This window comes from Ahaetulla prasina, chromosome 4 (genome assembly GCF_028640845.1).
Source record: "Ahaetulla prasina isolate Xishuangbanna chromosome 4, ASM2864084v1, whole genome shotgun sequence".
NCBI lineage: Eukaryota > Metazoa > Chordata > Lepidosauria > Squamata > Colubridae > Ahaetulla > Ahaetulla prasina.
In genome coordinates this window covers 26,487,332-26,504,518 of record NC_080542.1, presented here as the reverse complement: position 1 = coordinate 26,504,518, position 17,187 = coordinate 26,487,332, and the positions used below count along the sequence as shown (strand labels likewise).

General features: G+C 38.7%; 1 protein-coding gene across 1 annotated transcript in view; it reads left to right on the top strand.

Annotated features, from left to right (window-relative positions):
• KASH5 (KASH domain containing 5) overlaps positions 1-17,187 on the top strand; it is a 44,135-nt gene that overhangs the window by 3,368 nt on the left and 23,580 nt on the right. Inside the window, exon 2 of the mRNA XM_058181795.1 lies at positions 17,001-17,181. Coding sequence (XP_058037778.1) covers positions 17,042-17,181 — 140 coding nt within the window. The 5' untranslated portion in view covers positions 17,001-17,041. The remainder of the gene's footprint in view (positions 1-17,000; positions 17,182-17,187) is intronic.

The window sequence follows — 17,187 nt, the reverse complement described above, 5'->3', positions numbered from 1 at the left end:
GCAATAATACAAGGGCAACCAATAGATTTAAACTTAATGTAAACCGCTTTAATCTAGATTGCAGAAAATATGACTTCTGCAACAGAATCATCAGTGCTTGGAATACTTTACCTGACTCTGTGGTCTCTTCCCATAATCCTAAAAGCTTTAACCAAAAACTTTCTACTATTGACCTCACCCCATTCCTAAGAGGACCATAAGGGGCGTGCATAAGCGCACAAACGTGCCTACCGTTCCTGTCCTATTGTTTTTCTTTTCTTCTTCCTATATATGTTTATATGGTTATATACTATATAATCTTTTTGTATGATGTTGTGACAAAATAAATAAATAAATAAATATAGTTTAATAACTATTGATTTCAAGTAGGAAAACTCTATAGTGGTCTTCAGCAGTGGTACAGTTAGAGAATAGATGTTGCCAGTCAAGAGATGAGAGGTCGGTATTTATAAGATCATAGTTGGCTTTTTTGAAATTATATTTTGGAATGCCGTTATTGTGGAGATTATTGTAAGGGCATATATTGAGACAAAAGTCTATCATGCTGTGGTCATTGTTGGAAAAGTGTTCTTTTATTTGTAGTCCATAAATTGAGTTTGAGTTGTTGCAGAAGACGAGGTCAAGGCAGCTGTTGAGTCTTGTATTGTTGGTTATTAGTTGATCAAGACCTAGATTTGTAACAGCATTGTACAGGGTAGTATGGATGGGTTCGGTTGTACATTCATTTGTTATCCAGTTAATAAGAGGTAGGTTTAGGTCACCCAGGAAGATGAGAGGATAAGGGCAAGAGGTAGCCCATGTGAGTAGTGCGGTTAATATGTTCACATGTGCAATGTCATAGTCGGGGGCTCTGTAGCTTAGCAAGAAGCGAAATGTGATGTTAAGGGACAGTTCACATACAATAGTTTCAGGAAGAGCAAGTTTATGTGCAACTTGAGTATTTTTTAGATTCAGTGATTTTTTGTAAAAGATAGCCACTCCACCTCCTCTGCGGATTTCGTGATCAGACCTGAAAACATGATATTCAGATATTCTGTCTGAAATAATGGAGTCAGGGAGGGATCTATACCATCCTCATAGATTTGAGGACTGCTTTAAAATTCCTTCTGTCTTCCTAAATCAGGGGTAGTCAACCTTTTTATACCTACCACCCACTTTTGTATCTCTGTTAGTAGTAACGTTTTCTAACTGCCCACCGGTTACACAGTAATGGTGATTTATAAAGTGTATCGTCGTTTGCGCATGCTTCTCGCACATTGTGGATTGGGTTGGGGGGGGTGCCGGCTACCAGCTCTGCTTGTCTGTTACAGCTGAGTGGCGTGGGGGGAGATGCGTGAGCTATTCTGGAATGAGGCTCTTTTGTTTGCGGTCACACTATAGCGCCATTTAGTTTCACTTACATAACATGAACTAAAGTTATGCACGAGCGATACAAATAGTGTATTTTCAGAAATTTAAATTGTCACGGGGAATTTTATGAAAACCTAATGAAAATGTTTTTAAATAATGCTATGAATTTTTTTTTAAAGTCAATTAAATTTTTTAAAAAAGGAAAGTGCTTCAGTATTGGACTAAACCCCTACCGCCCACCATGAAAGCTGGAACGCCCACTAGTGGACGGTAGGGACCAAGTTGACTACCACTGTCCTAAATGAACATTATTCTAAAAGAATGAGTGCATGGTTGCTTATATACTACCATTTCCTTTAAAAAAGGGGTCTCATGTCCTAGAATCTGCCATTTATAGTAGATTGGATGGAGAGATTCATTTTTAACTTCATATTATGTATTTAAATAAACCTGAAGTTGTGCCTAGTTTATGCTGGGAACAGTTTATTTCTTTCCTAATCCCTCTGTATGTGATGAGAAATAAAGTAATATTTTCATTTCATGACTATGTCACACTGGGAAATCTGTTCCAATTGCATGAAAACATCACAGAGTGTCCAATGAAAAGGAGAAAAGTATTATTCCTGATTAGGGAATCAGTGATGGCTAGCCTTTTCTAGACTGAGGGCCCAAAGTGTGTGCATGCACACACGAATGTACACAAGTGCATCCAACCCCCCCCCCAAATGCAGTGCGAGGACCCTCTGTGCACGCTCCGCACATATGTGGACCCCCACATGCGCCCCTCCCCATGCATATGTGCATGGACCCTGCACATGCCGTGTTTCCGCTCATGCATGGCAGAGACCTGAAGACCAGCTGGCTGGTGGGAGCTTAAATGTTTTATCAGGTTTTTGCACAGTGAGTAGATGCCCAATTTATAAATGACCTTTTATGGGGATATTCCATTGGATATTTTATTACAACCATAAAACCTGTTATGTAATTAACTAAAGAGACTTCTTTTTTATAAATTGTAGAACTGTTATGGTGTTTGTTGCAAGATGATAAAAATGTCACCTTTTTCCTATGAAAGAATTCTACTGTAGATCAAAACCTTCAGTGAGGAAGTACTCATTAATGATGATGGATCATGCTTATCACAACACGCTTGAGAATACAACAGCTGTGCAATTAACTGCAGTTTTGTCAGCAGGTAGTAAGTATTAGCTATTCCTGAAATTGTTAATATAGCAGTTTATATTTAGTGCAGTGAGTATTTGCTTTATGAACCATTATCCCTTCCTGGTTAACTCTATTAAAATTAATATATACTTTAGTTTTTATTGGCATCTTAAGTATGACAAAGTTTTAGATACAACTGGCTGCTAATTTCATTTAAATGAGAAACATTCAGTAAGATATCATTATGGCAATTGGATGAGATATGCATAGGTTGTATTTGGGTTATGGATATGCAGTTTTTTGGAGGTCAGTGGCGTTGGGTATGTGTGAACGTAGTCCTCTTGTCTACATAGAGACACTAAGCTGATGCCCTGCTTTACGTTCCCCCATGGCTCTTCCTGTCTGTCCTATAGCACCTAGATAATTAAAGATTTGCATTTTTTCATCTAATATTTTATTTTGAATCAAAAGAATATTTATTCTTAAAGCTATTGATTCTTTAAATATAGGAGAATATTTAATTTATGTGCTTCCAAAATTGTACAATTCATGACAATTTGTAATTATAAAAATATAATGCACAAAATGTAAAAGTGATGATAAAATTTTATTTTATTTTAAACATTAAAATAAACCATAGCAAATTTTAAAATGTGATGGCACCAATCCATATTAGGGCATATCAATTTTTCAAAACCCTCTAGAACAACTCCATTTGATAGGTTTTTTTTTAAAGATAATGTGACTTCTAGAAGAAGACTATTCCATAAAATAGAGCCCTTAAATGAGAAGGTCTCTCCTAGATTTCATCTCTTGTAGTCTGGGAACCCACCCTCAACATATTGTATACAACCAGCAGAACAAATTGGACAGGAAGAGATGGTTTTGCAAATATTAGGAACCAAACATTTAGGGTTTTAAAGGGTAAAACCAACTCTTTCAGTCTGGAAACCTATTAGAAGCCAGTATATTACCCACAATATAGATGGTATGGTTATATGCTTACATTCTGCACCAATTCCAATTTTCAGGTAGTTCTCAAAGCACATTGTAATAGTCTATTCTAGTGGTGATAAGGGCAAGAATGAAAATATCATTGCCAGGTATTTTTACTCATGATCTCTGTGTATACTAGATGAAGCTAAATCAAGGCCTCCTTGATATCCTAGCAATGACTTGGAGTCCTGAAGTGTCACAGATCCATTCTTTCAGGAAGAGTGCTACCTTATCCAGAGTAACTGCTGGAACAGACAAGAGCTGCCTTATTAGACTTCAGTGTCACTTGTTTTGAGGATCTTGGAATCTGGAAACAGAAAGCAAAACATGGAAAATGAAGGATAATTCAGTCTTAAGAAATCAGTAATGTCTCAATCTAGGAATTTATGGAGGTGGGATGGGGGACAGAGAACATACCTTAGTGTACTTATTTGTACAATTGACAACTATGGTTTTTTTCTTAATTTAGTTTTCAAAATAAGGAAGTTATTCATTTCTTCCTGAAATTAAACTGATTATATGTGAATTTTACTTCTTTGGATATACTGCTGTTGGGGATTGACAATATCTGGCTCAGCCCAGGGTACAATATATTACTGAGTCTAATCAGCGTTCTGATGATATCAATCTTTAACTAATGGGTGATTAAACAGAAGAGGCAAAAGGAAATCCTCTGTGGAATCACCCATTTAGGTAGGAGTGGAACCACAATAAAAAGTTCCTCCAGTTTTTGATCCTAGATATGATCATATGGATCCGAATTTGACTATTGACCATATTATGACACATAGGATTATAATGTGGTCAGTGGTATTCAATGCAGCCTGGAGATCACAAAGGACCAGGAGCAGTGTACTCCCTGCATTGACATATGTTGACATAATCAGTTCAAACAATTAAAGCCATTCCTACCCCATGTCCATGTCTGAACTCTAAACTGAAAACAGTTCTGATATTTCATTGCCTCCAAAAGACTTTACAGCTGGAGTCAAAGCATCTTTGTAACACTTTCCCTAAAAGAAGATGTTGGAAACAGTCGTGATGTAGTAATTAGCAATGGTTCATATACTTTTCTTTCTTTCTTTAGAATAGGCACAGGGATTTGGTATATAGAGGCTAGTTCAGAGCAAGTATCATTGAATTCAGTTTGATTTATTCCCAGAAGCAAGTTGTAACATGTATGTCCAAAAGAAAAAAATTAGCAGCCATTTTATATAATTAAAAGATATAGATTTCAGAATCAGTTATATGTATAAAGAAGTTCAGAATCACTGACCATAGAGAACCAGTTAAGATTTTTCTTCTTTGATTTTTTTAAAAGAGAAGAAAGGTCAAGAATAGACTGAACAAATCTTAAGAAAAACATCCAAATTTTATTAAATGTAACTTCCTAATTCCTTAGCAATGACACGGGACAGCATTGGTATCAGCAATAAGAATATCATTTTGAATGCAGACCAGTACTTGGAAGAACATGTACTAAAATGCACATTCAAAGCATGTGACCCACAAGAAACAGGTAAAGAACATTTTAATATCATTTGAAAGCACTTAGCATGTAATCAAAGAACTGCTCTTTATTTTGCTAAGAGTTTTTAATAATATAATATTATTTTACCAATATACTCCAACAGAAAATCTCAGTTAATAGAGTTTAATTTAATGGTAGTCCTTTCTTAACAAGTGGCCTGTTTAGCAAATGTGTGAAGTTACGATGACACTGAAAAAGTAACTTTACACCTGGCCCTTACAGTTAGCATCCCCATGGATACATGATCGTCATTTATGTGCTTCATAGCCAGCTGGCAGTGAAATCTCAAGTTACGGTCATGTGACATCTCACTTAATGATCATGTTGCTTAGTGACAGGTTTACCAGTCTCAATTGTTAAAGGACAAAAAGTCCCAGTTCTTAAGTAAAGACTACCTGTATTTTTTTAGTCTTAGATCTTGCTAGCCATTATCCAAGTATATCTTCATTCTGTGAGGAATATAAGCTTGAAAAACAAATGAAACCGAAAATTATGAAGAAACTAACATATAACTTTTCATCCTTCTGTGGTATAGAAGTATATACAACAGAGTCCAGGCTGGCAATGATTTTGTTTATATGCAGGTTCTTTGCATTCCAACTAGTGAATTCTGTAGTAAAATATTTTTGTAAGAGGGTAGGCAAAGGGGATTCAAGGACTTACATCATTTTGTCACTAGACTTAAAGCATTTTTATATCACCACTCAGCAGTTGCTGAAGTGATTTAGGGTCTTTCTGATAGCTCAGTAAAAATGATATCCACCAGTCCTTGAACTGACAGAAAAGTATGCTAACATAAAAACCCCTTTGGAATCCTTATTTTGCTACAGTAAGAAGGTTTGTGAATGGGTCATTTTTATTGTGAGTCAAGTTTAAAAAAACTGGATTCTCTGGTTTCATTTTCTTTCCCATCAAATTTTTGCCTGCTAGCAGAAGAAATATCTACCAATCACTTTTCTTATGTGTGATGAGCAGAGTTTAAATGGGTATTTAGAATCCTCTCTCTAGTCCTTTTGCCATCCCTCTTCTGCACCTGTGACCTGTCACATTATTTTTTAACAAGTTCTAGTGCTATTTTGAAAAAATGCTAAGTCTGGGTTCAAAAATAGCCCAGCTGATAGGTAAAATACAGAAGAGGGATGCAGAGTGAAGTGGGAGGAGTGGTGATAACAAACAAACCCAGTCTTCAACTAGTGCTACAAGGGAATAGTCAGGCCTACAAAAGGAACTAAACTTAAGAGTCAATTCTGAATTTATCTGTTGCCGATTGTACCCACTCAATAACTGGATTAACTTGCATGTACTAATCACACTCAATACCATAGCACCAAAGACTTAGTAGTTAAAAGTAATTAAATTGGAAAAAATACGCCCACCACACAAAACTTCAGCATCTAAAAAAACCAATGCAATCCTGGGCTGCATCAACAGAAGGATAGCCTCAAAATAATGAGAAGTGATAATACTGCTTTATACCACACTAATGAGGCCGCACTTGGAATATTGTATACCGTTCTGGTCATCATGAAATAAAAAAAGATGCTGGGACCCTAGAAAATGTGCAGAGAAGAGCAACAAAGATGAAGGGTGTGGAAGCTAAATTGTATGAATAGTTGAGGGAGCGCAGTATGTCTAAGCCAGTGGTGGCAAACCAATGGCACACATGCCAGAGGTGGCACTCAGAGCCAGGGGTGAAATCCAGCAGGTTCTAACAGATTCTGGAGAACCGGTAGCAGAAATTTTGAGTAGTTCAGAGAACTGGCAAATACCACTTCTGGCTGGCCCCAGAGTGGGAAGGGAATAGAGATTTTGCAATCCGCCGCCTTAGACATGACCTGAGTTTAACTCATAGAATCATCTATTATAATGTCCTTCCTGTTGAAGACTACTTCAGCTTCAATTGCAACAATACACGAGCACACAATAGATTTAAGCTTAATGTTAACCGCTCCAATCTTTCTGCAGAAAATATAACTTCAGTAACAGAGTTGTTAATACTTGGAATACATTACCAGACTCTGTGGTCTCTTCCCAAAATCCCCAAAGTTTTAACCAAAAACTATCTACTATTGACCTCACCCCATTCCTAAGAAGTCTGTAAGGGGCGTGCATAAGAGCACAAGCGTGCCTACCATTCCTGTCCTAATGTTCCCTTTCATTATATCCAATTAATGTAGTTACTACATACTTATGCTTATATATATGCTTATATATCGTAGTTATTTCATGCTTATGCTTATATATACTGTTGTGACAAATAAATAAATAAATAAAAATAAATAAAATATCCTTCCCCCAGGAGGGATGGGAATGGAGATTTTGCAGTATCCTTCCCCTGTGATGCCCACCAAGTCACGCCCACAGAGCCGGTAGGGAAAAAATTTGGATTTCACCCCTGCTCAGAGCCCTCTCCGGGCACGTGCACTGTCGCCCCAGCCCAGCTCCATCGCGTTTCTCCAACCAACCAATTGACCGACCCAATCGAAGCTGAGCCCAATGCAGGGGAGACTGCGGGGTTAGTTTGGCCAGGCAAATTATACACAGAGACACACGCTAACAAAGTGGATCCTCGGTGCTGCACTGCAATGTAGAAACAGGAAATGGAGCAGCTAGCACAAGGGAAAGAGGAGGAGCAGGGAGAAGAGAGGGCCACTCCATTGCCCGTTTCGCCATTGCCGTGGAGCTTGCCCCACCCACCACTGCCCAGGCCCTCGCTTTCCCCAAGCATTTTTTTTGCCTACTTGATTTTCAGCTCTGTTGTGTTTCTCTGTCACGTTTTTCACCATCCTGTGCAGAGTAACAAGTTTGTGGGACTAAAAAAAAAGTTCATTCAATCAACTCCAACTTCTTGTGAAAGAAGAATATCTCGCAAAGTTGGAATTGATTAAGTGAACTTTTTTTTAACCTAGTCACATGACATCCTCTCAGCCGCCCAAATTTTGTGACTCCCAGTTTTTTCTGTGGAAAATGAGTCTCTCTTCCTCTCTCTCTCTCTCTTTCCCTCCCTCTCATTTCTATTCTCTCTCTCTCTCTCTCCTTCCTTCCTTCCTTCCTTCCTCCTTCTCTTTCATTTGTTTCCCTCTCTTTTCCTGTCTCATTCTCTCCCTCCAGCTCTCTCTCATTTCTTTCTCCCTCTCCTCCTTCTCTCTCATTTTTCTATTTTTCCTCTCTTTCATTCTCTCCATCCATCATTTTTCATTTTTCTCTCTTTTTCTCCCTCTCATTTCTGTATTTAATAATAATATCAGAGTTGGAAGGGACCTTGAAGGTCTTCTAGTCCAATCCCCTGCCCAGGCAGGAAACCCTACACCATTTCAGACAAATGGCTATCCAAAATTTTCTTAAAAATTTCCAGTGTTGGAGCATTTACAATTTCTGCAGGCAAGTTGTTCTACTGATTAATTGTTCTAACTGTCAGGAAATTTCTCTTTAGTTCTAGGTTGCTTCTCTCCTTGATTAGTTTCCACCCATTGCTTTTTGTTCTACCCTCAGTGCTTTGGAGAATAGCTCGACTCCCTCTTCTTTGTGGCAACCCTGAGATATTGGAACACTGCTATCATGTCTCCCCTAGTCCTTCTTTTCATTAAACTAGACATACCGAGTTCCTGCAACCGTTCTTCATATGTTTTAGCCTCCAGTCCCCTGATCATCTTTGTTGCTCTTCTCTGCACTGTTTCTAGAGTCTCAACATCTTTTTTACATTGTGGCGCCCAAAACTGAATGCAATATTACAAGTGTGGCCTTACCAAGGCATTATAAAGTGGTATTAACACTTCACGTGATCTTGATTCTATCCCTCTGTTTATGCAACCCAGAACTGCATTGGCTTTTTTATTTATTTATTTATTTATTTTATTAAATTTCTATACCGCCCTTCTCCCAAAGGACTCAGGGCAGTTCACAGCCAGATATAAAACAAGTCATAATAAAAATTAAAAACACTAAAAATCTAATTAAATTTTGGCTCATTTTAAAACTATTAAAAACGATAATAAAATCCCAATTAAAAACCATAGAACAATTAGGCCAACCCTGCGCGATGGAACAAGAGGGTCTTGAGCTCGCGTCGGAAGGCCCGGAGGTTGGGGAGTGATCGTAACCCCGGAGGAAGCTCATTCCAGAGGGTAGGAGCCCCCACATAGAAAGCTCTCCCCCTGGGGGTCGCCAGCTGACATTGTTTGGCTGACGGCACTCTAAGGAGACCTTCCCTGTGGGAGCGCACAGGTCGATGGGAGGCTATCGGTTGCAGCAGGCGGTCCCGTAAATAGCCCGGTCCTAAGCCATGGAGCGCTTTAAAGATGGTCACCAGCACCTTGAATTGCACCCTGAAGACCACCGGCAACCAGTGCAGCCTGCACAGGAGAGGTGTTATATGGGAGCCACAAGTGGCAGCTGCTGTACACTGCTGGCTCATATCTAGATGGTTGTCCACTAGGACTCCAAGATCCCTCTCACAGTTACTACTATTGAGCAAGGTACCACATATCCGATACCTGTGCATTTTGGGGGTTTTTTGGCCTAAATGTAGAACCTTACTTTTTTCGCTGTTGAATTTCATTTTGTTAGATAGTGCCCAATGTTCCAGACTGTCAAGATCTTTCTGTATCTGTATTTCTCTTTCCTTCCCCCCTCCATTCCTTCTTTCCTTTCTCTCCCCCTTCTCTCTCATTTGTTTCCCTCTCTTTTCCTCTCTCTCATTCTCCCTCCAGCTCTCTCTCTTTCTCTCTCCCTCTTTCCCTTCTCTCTCTCTCATTTGTTTCTCTCTTTTTCCTCTCATTATCTACCTCCATTTTCTTATTTCTCTCTCTCTCTCTCTTTCTCATTTATCTCACGTGTACGTGCAAGGATACCCTCTCTCTCGCACGAGCGAGGATACCTTCCACAAGCAAGTGGCCAGGCTCGGCCAAAGCGCAGCAAAGGCCCATGGAGCGGGAAAAGGGAGCTGGCCCTGCTGAACCTTGCATGTCCACCCCGGGGATCAAGCTTGGAGAAAACTGGAGCACCCTCGCCAAAGACACTCATCGGTCAGCTGGTCAACCCGCCTACTCCATGCACCTTCGCTGTGCTTTAGTCAAGCCCGGTTGCTCACTTGAGGAGAGTATCTTTACTTGTGCATGCTCTCCTGGCCCCGCAACAACCTTTGGGGAAGCCGCCATTGCGGCTTGTGCTCCTCAGCTGTGGCCTGTCCCCCTTTCCATCATACCCTCCTCCTGGATCCCTTTCCCACCCTGCCAGCCCTCATGTTAGCAAGGTTAGTGTTGGCCACAGCCAGGTTGGCCAGTGTCTTGGGGCAGAGAGCAGGTCGCGCGACCAGATCAGCAGGCAGCCTCATGAGAGGGGTCAAAGAGCTGCATGCAGCTCTGGAGCTGCGGGTTGCTGACACCTGGTCTAGGTCTAGGTTATTGGAAGAGAAAGATTATGGCGGACATGATAACTGAATTCCAGTACTTGAGGGGCTGTCACAGAGAAGAACGGATTGACTTACTCTCCAAAACACCACTACTAGTTTTTTTTTTATTATTTTTATTTTGTCACAACAGTATATACAACCATCAACATAAACAATAATTCATCATGAGAGAAAAAGTATATATAAGTAAAAGTATGCATATAATACTATAATGAAGTTTGTTAAGGAGAGATCCAATCTGGAAGTAAGAAGAAATTTTCTGACAGTAAGAACAATTAATCAATGGAATAGGTTGTCTCTTGGATTTGTGGATGCTCTATCACTGAGGTTTTCAAAAACAGACAGGACAGTCATTTGATCAGGAAGGTATAAGGCCTCCTGCCTTGAGCAGTAAGTTGGACTAGAAGACTTCTAAGGTCCCTTCCAGCCCTATGGTTCTATGTTCTATGAAACTACATTTGGAACAACAAAAGATCTTTAATGTATTCAGTGTTGATAGAACTAGCAAAAAACATACGGTAGAACCTGGCTGCACAGTTTAAATCAATCTGTGTAGCACAGTGCTCCTACTTTTTCAAAAAAACTAAATCTATGATCAATATGTAAGATCTGACAAATGCTATTGAAAGCCCTGGCTAGGTATTATATGGGCAGATCACTCTGTGGAAGTATCCAGTGTTTCAGCCTATTATAAAATTGTCATGGAAGGCAGTACTTAGAGAAAGCGATATGTCCACAATAGCCTAAGATAACCCAGAAATGCTGACCACATCAACAATGAAAGTACTTTGAGCATATCAGATCAAATCCATGGGGAAAATGTTATTGAGATAACTATGGAAATATTGCTGGAAGCATTGATGAATCAGCTAGGAATGCCAACCTCATGAAAATGTAGTAGAAAAAATAAGTTGCATGTTTATGCTATCATGGGGGCAAGTGAAAAAGACTCATAATTGCCCCATAACTAACATTTTGTTCAACAGTGACTATATAAAAAGCTGAGAAAATTAGCATAGCTGAAAAAGGAACATATTTTTATCTTTTTTAAAAAGAATTTTTATTAAATGGCATGTATAAAGTTATTGTCCATATAAAATAAAATCCAATTAAATAAAAAATCCAATTAAATAAATAAATTGTAGACAAAATAATAAAATATAATTAACAGGGAAATAAAATATAATTAAAAACGGACATGGTGGCGCAGTGGCTAAGATGCTGAGCTTGTTGATAGAAAAATCGGCAGTTCAGTGGTTCAATCCCTAGTGCTTGTATTAACGGCCCAGACAAGATAACTCCTTCTTGCTTAAAAGATTGTGCTGACCAATTGCCCCCCATCTTCACCCATATCTTCAATAAATCACTAGAGATGTGCTATGTTCCTTCTTGCTTCAAATGCTCTACTACCATCTACATATTACCGGTGCTAAAGAAGCCCACCATCAAGGAACTGGATGACTACAGACCAGTTGCTCTAACACCTGTAGTCATAAAAACCTTTGAAAGGCTAGTGCTGTCCCACTTGAAAACCATTACAGATCTGCTGTTAGACCCCTTGCAATTTGCATACCGAGCAAATAGATCAACAGATATTGGTGTTAATGTGGCTCTGCACTATTTCCTACAACATCTTGAATCTCCAAAGACCTATGCAAGGGTCCTCTTTGTGGACTTTAGTTCATCATTCAATACCATCATTCCAGATACTCTTCTAACTAAGCTAAACCAGCTACACGTACTTGAACACACTTGTAAGTGGATCATAAGCTTCCTAACAAACAGGAAGCAGCAGGTGAATCTAAACAGAATCACATCAGATACCTGTACAATTAGCACAGGGGCCCTTCAAGGCTGTGTGCTTTCCCCATTTCTCTGTATACCAATGACTGCATCTCTTTTTTTTTACTTTAAAAAGTTTTATTTTTACAATCGTATCAAATAATTCATCCAATGTACAGTTATATACAATTAGTCGGGCTTGCCCAGTCACCACCACCCTTTTTAACACTCTTCCCTCTTCTACCTTCTTTTACTTTCCAAACCTTCCTCTCCTTCTCTTATCTACATCCACTCCTCCCTCCACCCTACACCTTCCTTCTCCCTCTACTATCCCTCTTCCTTCCTCTTCTCCTCTTTCCTACCTCCTACTCTCTTTCTCCTCCTCACCGCTCTAAAATGGTAACTATGCAGACCCGACCTACATTAATTATATTTCTTCAATAATCCCTGTACATTAACCATCACTCCATCTCTACCAAACCCCCCAATTCCCTCCCCTTACCCCCACCCCCACCCCGACTTCCCAGAACAAAATGCAGGGTATCAAAACTAACAATCATAATCCAAAATAATTCCTAAATTATAATCTCTAGTCACACCACACTTAGTCACACTCTCAATTCCCCTCTCCTTCAAAAATATATCTAATACAAAATATTTCCTAAATTTACTCATATGCTATTCGATATTTTTTTATCTGATACTTATTTTGAATATAATCAATCCACATTTTCCATTCTAAAATATATTTTTCTAGTGTATAGTCTTTCAAGTAAGCGGAGATTTTGTCATCTCTGCCAGATTTGATACTTTGAGTGTCCATTCTTCGATTGTAGGTAATTCTTCTTTCTTCCAATACTGAGCAATCAAAAGTCTTATGACTGTTATTAAGTTCAAAATCAATTTAGTCTCTATAGCTGTATAGTCCATAATTATTCCTAGTAGAAAGAACTGGAGTAAACTTAATCTTCTTTTTCAAAATATTCTGCATGATCCACCATACTTTAATCCAAAATGCTTTAACTTTTTTACAAGTCCACCATATATGGTAATAAGTAGCATCTTCACAATCGCATCTCCAACATTTAGCAAGATCTAATATGTGTTTCTTGTAAACAGGTAATGTCATTTTAAATTGTTTCAAATAATGAAATACTTTCCTTCTCTTCACGGTGAATTCAGGCCATTAACATTCCAAGATAATAGTTTAATTGCCATTATCGGCCAAGGAAACTTTTGGAACACCAGCCGCAGATCACATTTTACTTTAGGCCTTGCTCCTCCCACTGTTTCCGTTGTAGTAGTTGCCAGTTGTTGTTGTGCCTTCATCTCTTGTTCCTTGCGCTTAGCAGCAGCTCTTGTCAGCCTTTGTTCTTTTGAATCTAAACCCGTAGGTATTTCCAACACTTGTAATAAATCTTCTTCCATCACAATCTGTTCTTGTACCTGCTTCACTTCTCTTCCTTCACTTCAGCCTCCTTCTTCTAGCTTCCAATGGGGAAGACTTCCAACTTTTAATACCTCAACATAAAATTCTCTTGCTTTTCCAACTGTATTGAAACGATGTACTTTCCTGCATAATATACTATTATACCAGTTGGAATATCCCATCTATATTCAATCTGATGTTTTTAAGTTCATTCACCAGGAAGGCAAATTCCTTCCTAGCCCTTAACATTTTGGTGGAATTTCCTTTAATATCAAAATATCTTGACCAGCAATCTGAATCTTCTCCCTTATATGAAGCTTGCAAAATCTGATTTCTCACTGTTCTGTTTGTAAAATAAATAACAACATCCCTTGGCAACTTTTTTGCCTTGCTATCCAAGAATTCACACGATATATTTTATCAATTTGATAAGCCACATCTGCTGGACGAGCTGCTAATATCTCAGCAAATACTTCAGAAAAATTTCCTTAAATTCTCTTCCTTATTTTCTTTCAAACCTCGAATTCTAAGAGCAAATTCCATATTTCTATATTGTATCAAAACTATTTCATCCTCTGTTTTTCCATTTTACTTTGAAATTCATCCATTTTATTTTCTAATTTTAAATTATGTTGCTTAATTTCTTCAACCTCCTCTTCCAATAAAATCACATTCGTTGCCAAACTTTGTACTGCCATTACAAATCCTTCTTTAACTTCTTTATTTCCCACTTGAATTTCTGATATCTGCTCTTTCATTTCAGACATCTCATCAGTTATTACTTTAAATTTTTCTTCTATAAAGCCTTTTAAGTTCTCTTGTAACGCCTCTAAATTCAATGTTCTAGTCTCTGCTGTATGAGCTGGAGAGGCACCAGCTGATAAAGTTCCAGAGCTCTTTGTTACAGTAGACTTTAATTGTTTGGCTGCCATCTTCTATAAAATTATTTATTTATTTATTTCCAACTTAATATTCACTTTAAATCTTCTTAACCTCTAAGAAACACAGTCTTTTAAAGCAGTATTTAAAAATCTCCCCTAGATTCTATCAGCAGGCAGCAAAGAGTTAAAGAGTAAAAGCAGCAAGTAACATGCAAATTACCAACTGCAGACGGCAAACGCTGAAAGTATCACTTTCGCTTTCCACTCGTTAACTTGTTAACAATTCGCCTCCATTTTTTTACTGTTTTCAAGCTTGTTACAAAGTATCGGGGAATCGGCTTGGCTACTTGCATAAAGTTCTCCCACTTTCGTTCTGTCCGGTATAATCCTTTATTGTCCAAAATAAATCTCGGCGTTTGGTCGTGGTGATTGGTTCCGCCAAAGCAGAAGAATCCTCGGATCTGGAGCACTTCGGGTTACTGGAGGGAACTTAACCCTTCAAACCCCTTTTTTCTCAGGGGCTTTAGGGAAATTCAACCTCTGCCCTCAGCTCACCACCTTCTCCTTCTCCCGAAGAGGGGGTTTTCCGAACCGCTGGACAGCAGATTTAAGCTGTCCTAGCGATTCCACATAATCCAGAGGTTGGTGATCGTAAAGATCACCGCCATCACCTACGGTGCCAAACCGGAAGTCCCAATGACTGCATCTCTAATGATCCATCTGTTAAACTACTGAAGTTCGCAAATGACACAACAGTGATCAGTCTCATTCGAGACAATCCTGAATCGCATACAGACAGGAGGTTGAATGACTATCCTCATGGTGTGACCGGAACAATCTGGAACTGAACACACTCAAAGCTGTAGAAATGGTGGTAGACTTTAGGAGAAATCCTTCCATACTTCCACCTCTCACAATACAAGACAACACAGTATCAACAGTAGAAACCTTCAAATTTCTAGGTTCTACCATATCGCAAGATCTAAAATGGACAGCTAACATAAAAAATATCATCAAAAAAGCACAACAAAGAATGATCTTTCTGCGCCAACTCAGAAAGCTCAAATTGCCCAAGGAGCTGCTGATCCAGTTCTACAGAGGAATTATTGAGTCTGTCATCTGCACTTCTATAACTGTCTGGTTTGATTTTGCAACCCTACAAGACAGACACAGACTTCAGAGGATAATTAGAACTGCAGAAAAAACAAATGCTACCAAGCTGCCTTCCATTGAGGACCTGTATACTGCACGAGTCAAAAAGAGGGCTGTGAAAATATTTACAGACCCCTCACATCCTGGACATAAACTGTTTCAACTCCTACCCTCAAAATGACTCTACAGAGCACACCAGAACAACTAGACACAAGAACAGTTTCTTCCTGAACGCCATCACTCTGCTAAACAATTAATTCCCTCAACACTGTCAAAATATTACTAAATCTGCACTACTATTAATCTTCTCATCGTTCTCATCACCCATCTTCTCCCACTTATGACTGTAACTTTGTTGCTTCTATCCTTATGATTTATATTGATGTTGATTGTTTCCTGATTGCTTATTTGTACCCTATGACTATCATTAAGTGCTGTATCATTAAGTGTTAAATTTGTACCCTATGACTATCATGTGTTGTACCTTGATGAAGGTATCTTTTCTTTTTATGTACACTGACACCATATGTACCAAGACAAATTCCTTGTGTGTCCAATCACACTTGAATAGAATAAAAAATTCTATTCTATTCTATTAACCGGTGTGAGCTCCCGTTACTTGTACCAGCTTCTAGCAGTTTGAAAGCAATAAAAAATGCAACTAGAAAAATAGGGACACCTTTGGTGGGAAGGTAACAGTGTTCTATGCACCTTTGGTGTTGAGTGATGCCGGCCACATGACCATGTAGACGTCTTTGAACAGCGTTGGCTTTTTGGCTTTGAAACAGAGATGAGCACCGCCCCCTAGAGTCAGGAATGACTAGCACATACATGCGAAGGGAACCTTTATGTTCCCTTAACATAGGGAAATCATGTACTAAGCTGAAATGTTTTAAAATTTAGTGAAAATGTTTAGGGTATTTTAGACCTTTTCCTACTTCTATACTGAAGTTTCAGAACAATGTTTTGCTGCAACTGATTTTCTGTGTTCATAAGAAACTCATTTAAAAAATGAAACAAAAATTACTCTACATTTAAGCATTTAAAACAAAATTTTCTTCTGTGAGTTTTCTAAGATTTACTGATTTACAAAGCAGCTAGTTCACATAGTTTATTGTAGTGGTTAAAGCACTAGGCTAGAAACATGAGACTGGAGTTTTAGTCTTGCCTTTGGCACAAAGCCAACTGGTGACCCAAGGCCAGTCATTCTTTCTCAGCCCTAGGAAGGAGACAATGGCAAACTATCTTTGAAATCTTGCCTGGATTTTGTGCTCACATTCATAATCCACTTTATTTTGATTATAGGACAGGTTTCTGTTTTTCGCATCATTGAATACTTACAAGAAATGACAGGACAAAGCTGTGAAGACTGGAGGCTTCAATCTCTCTACAAGAGATTGGACCCTGAAGAACAAGGGTTTACTGTTGATTTTTTTACCTTCTATACTGTTATGAAAGATTGGATTGCAGACTGTCAACAGGAAGGGTGAGT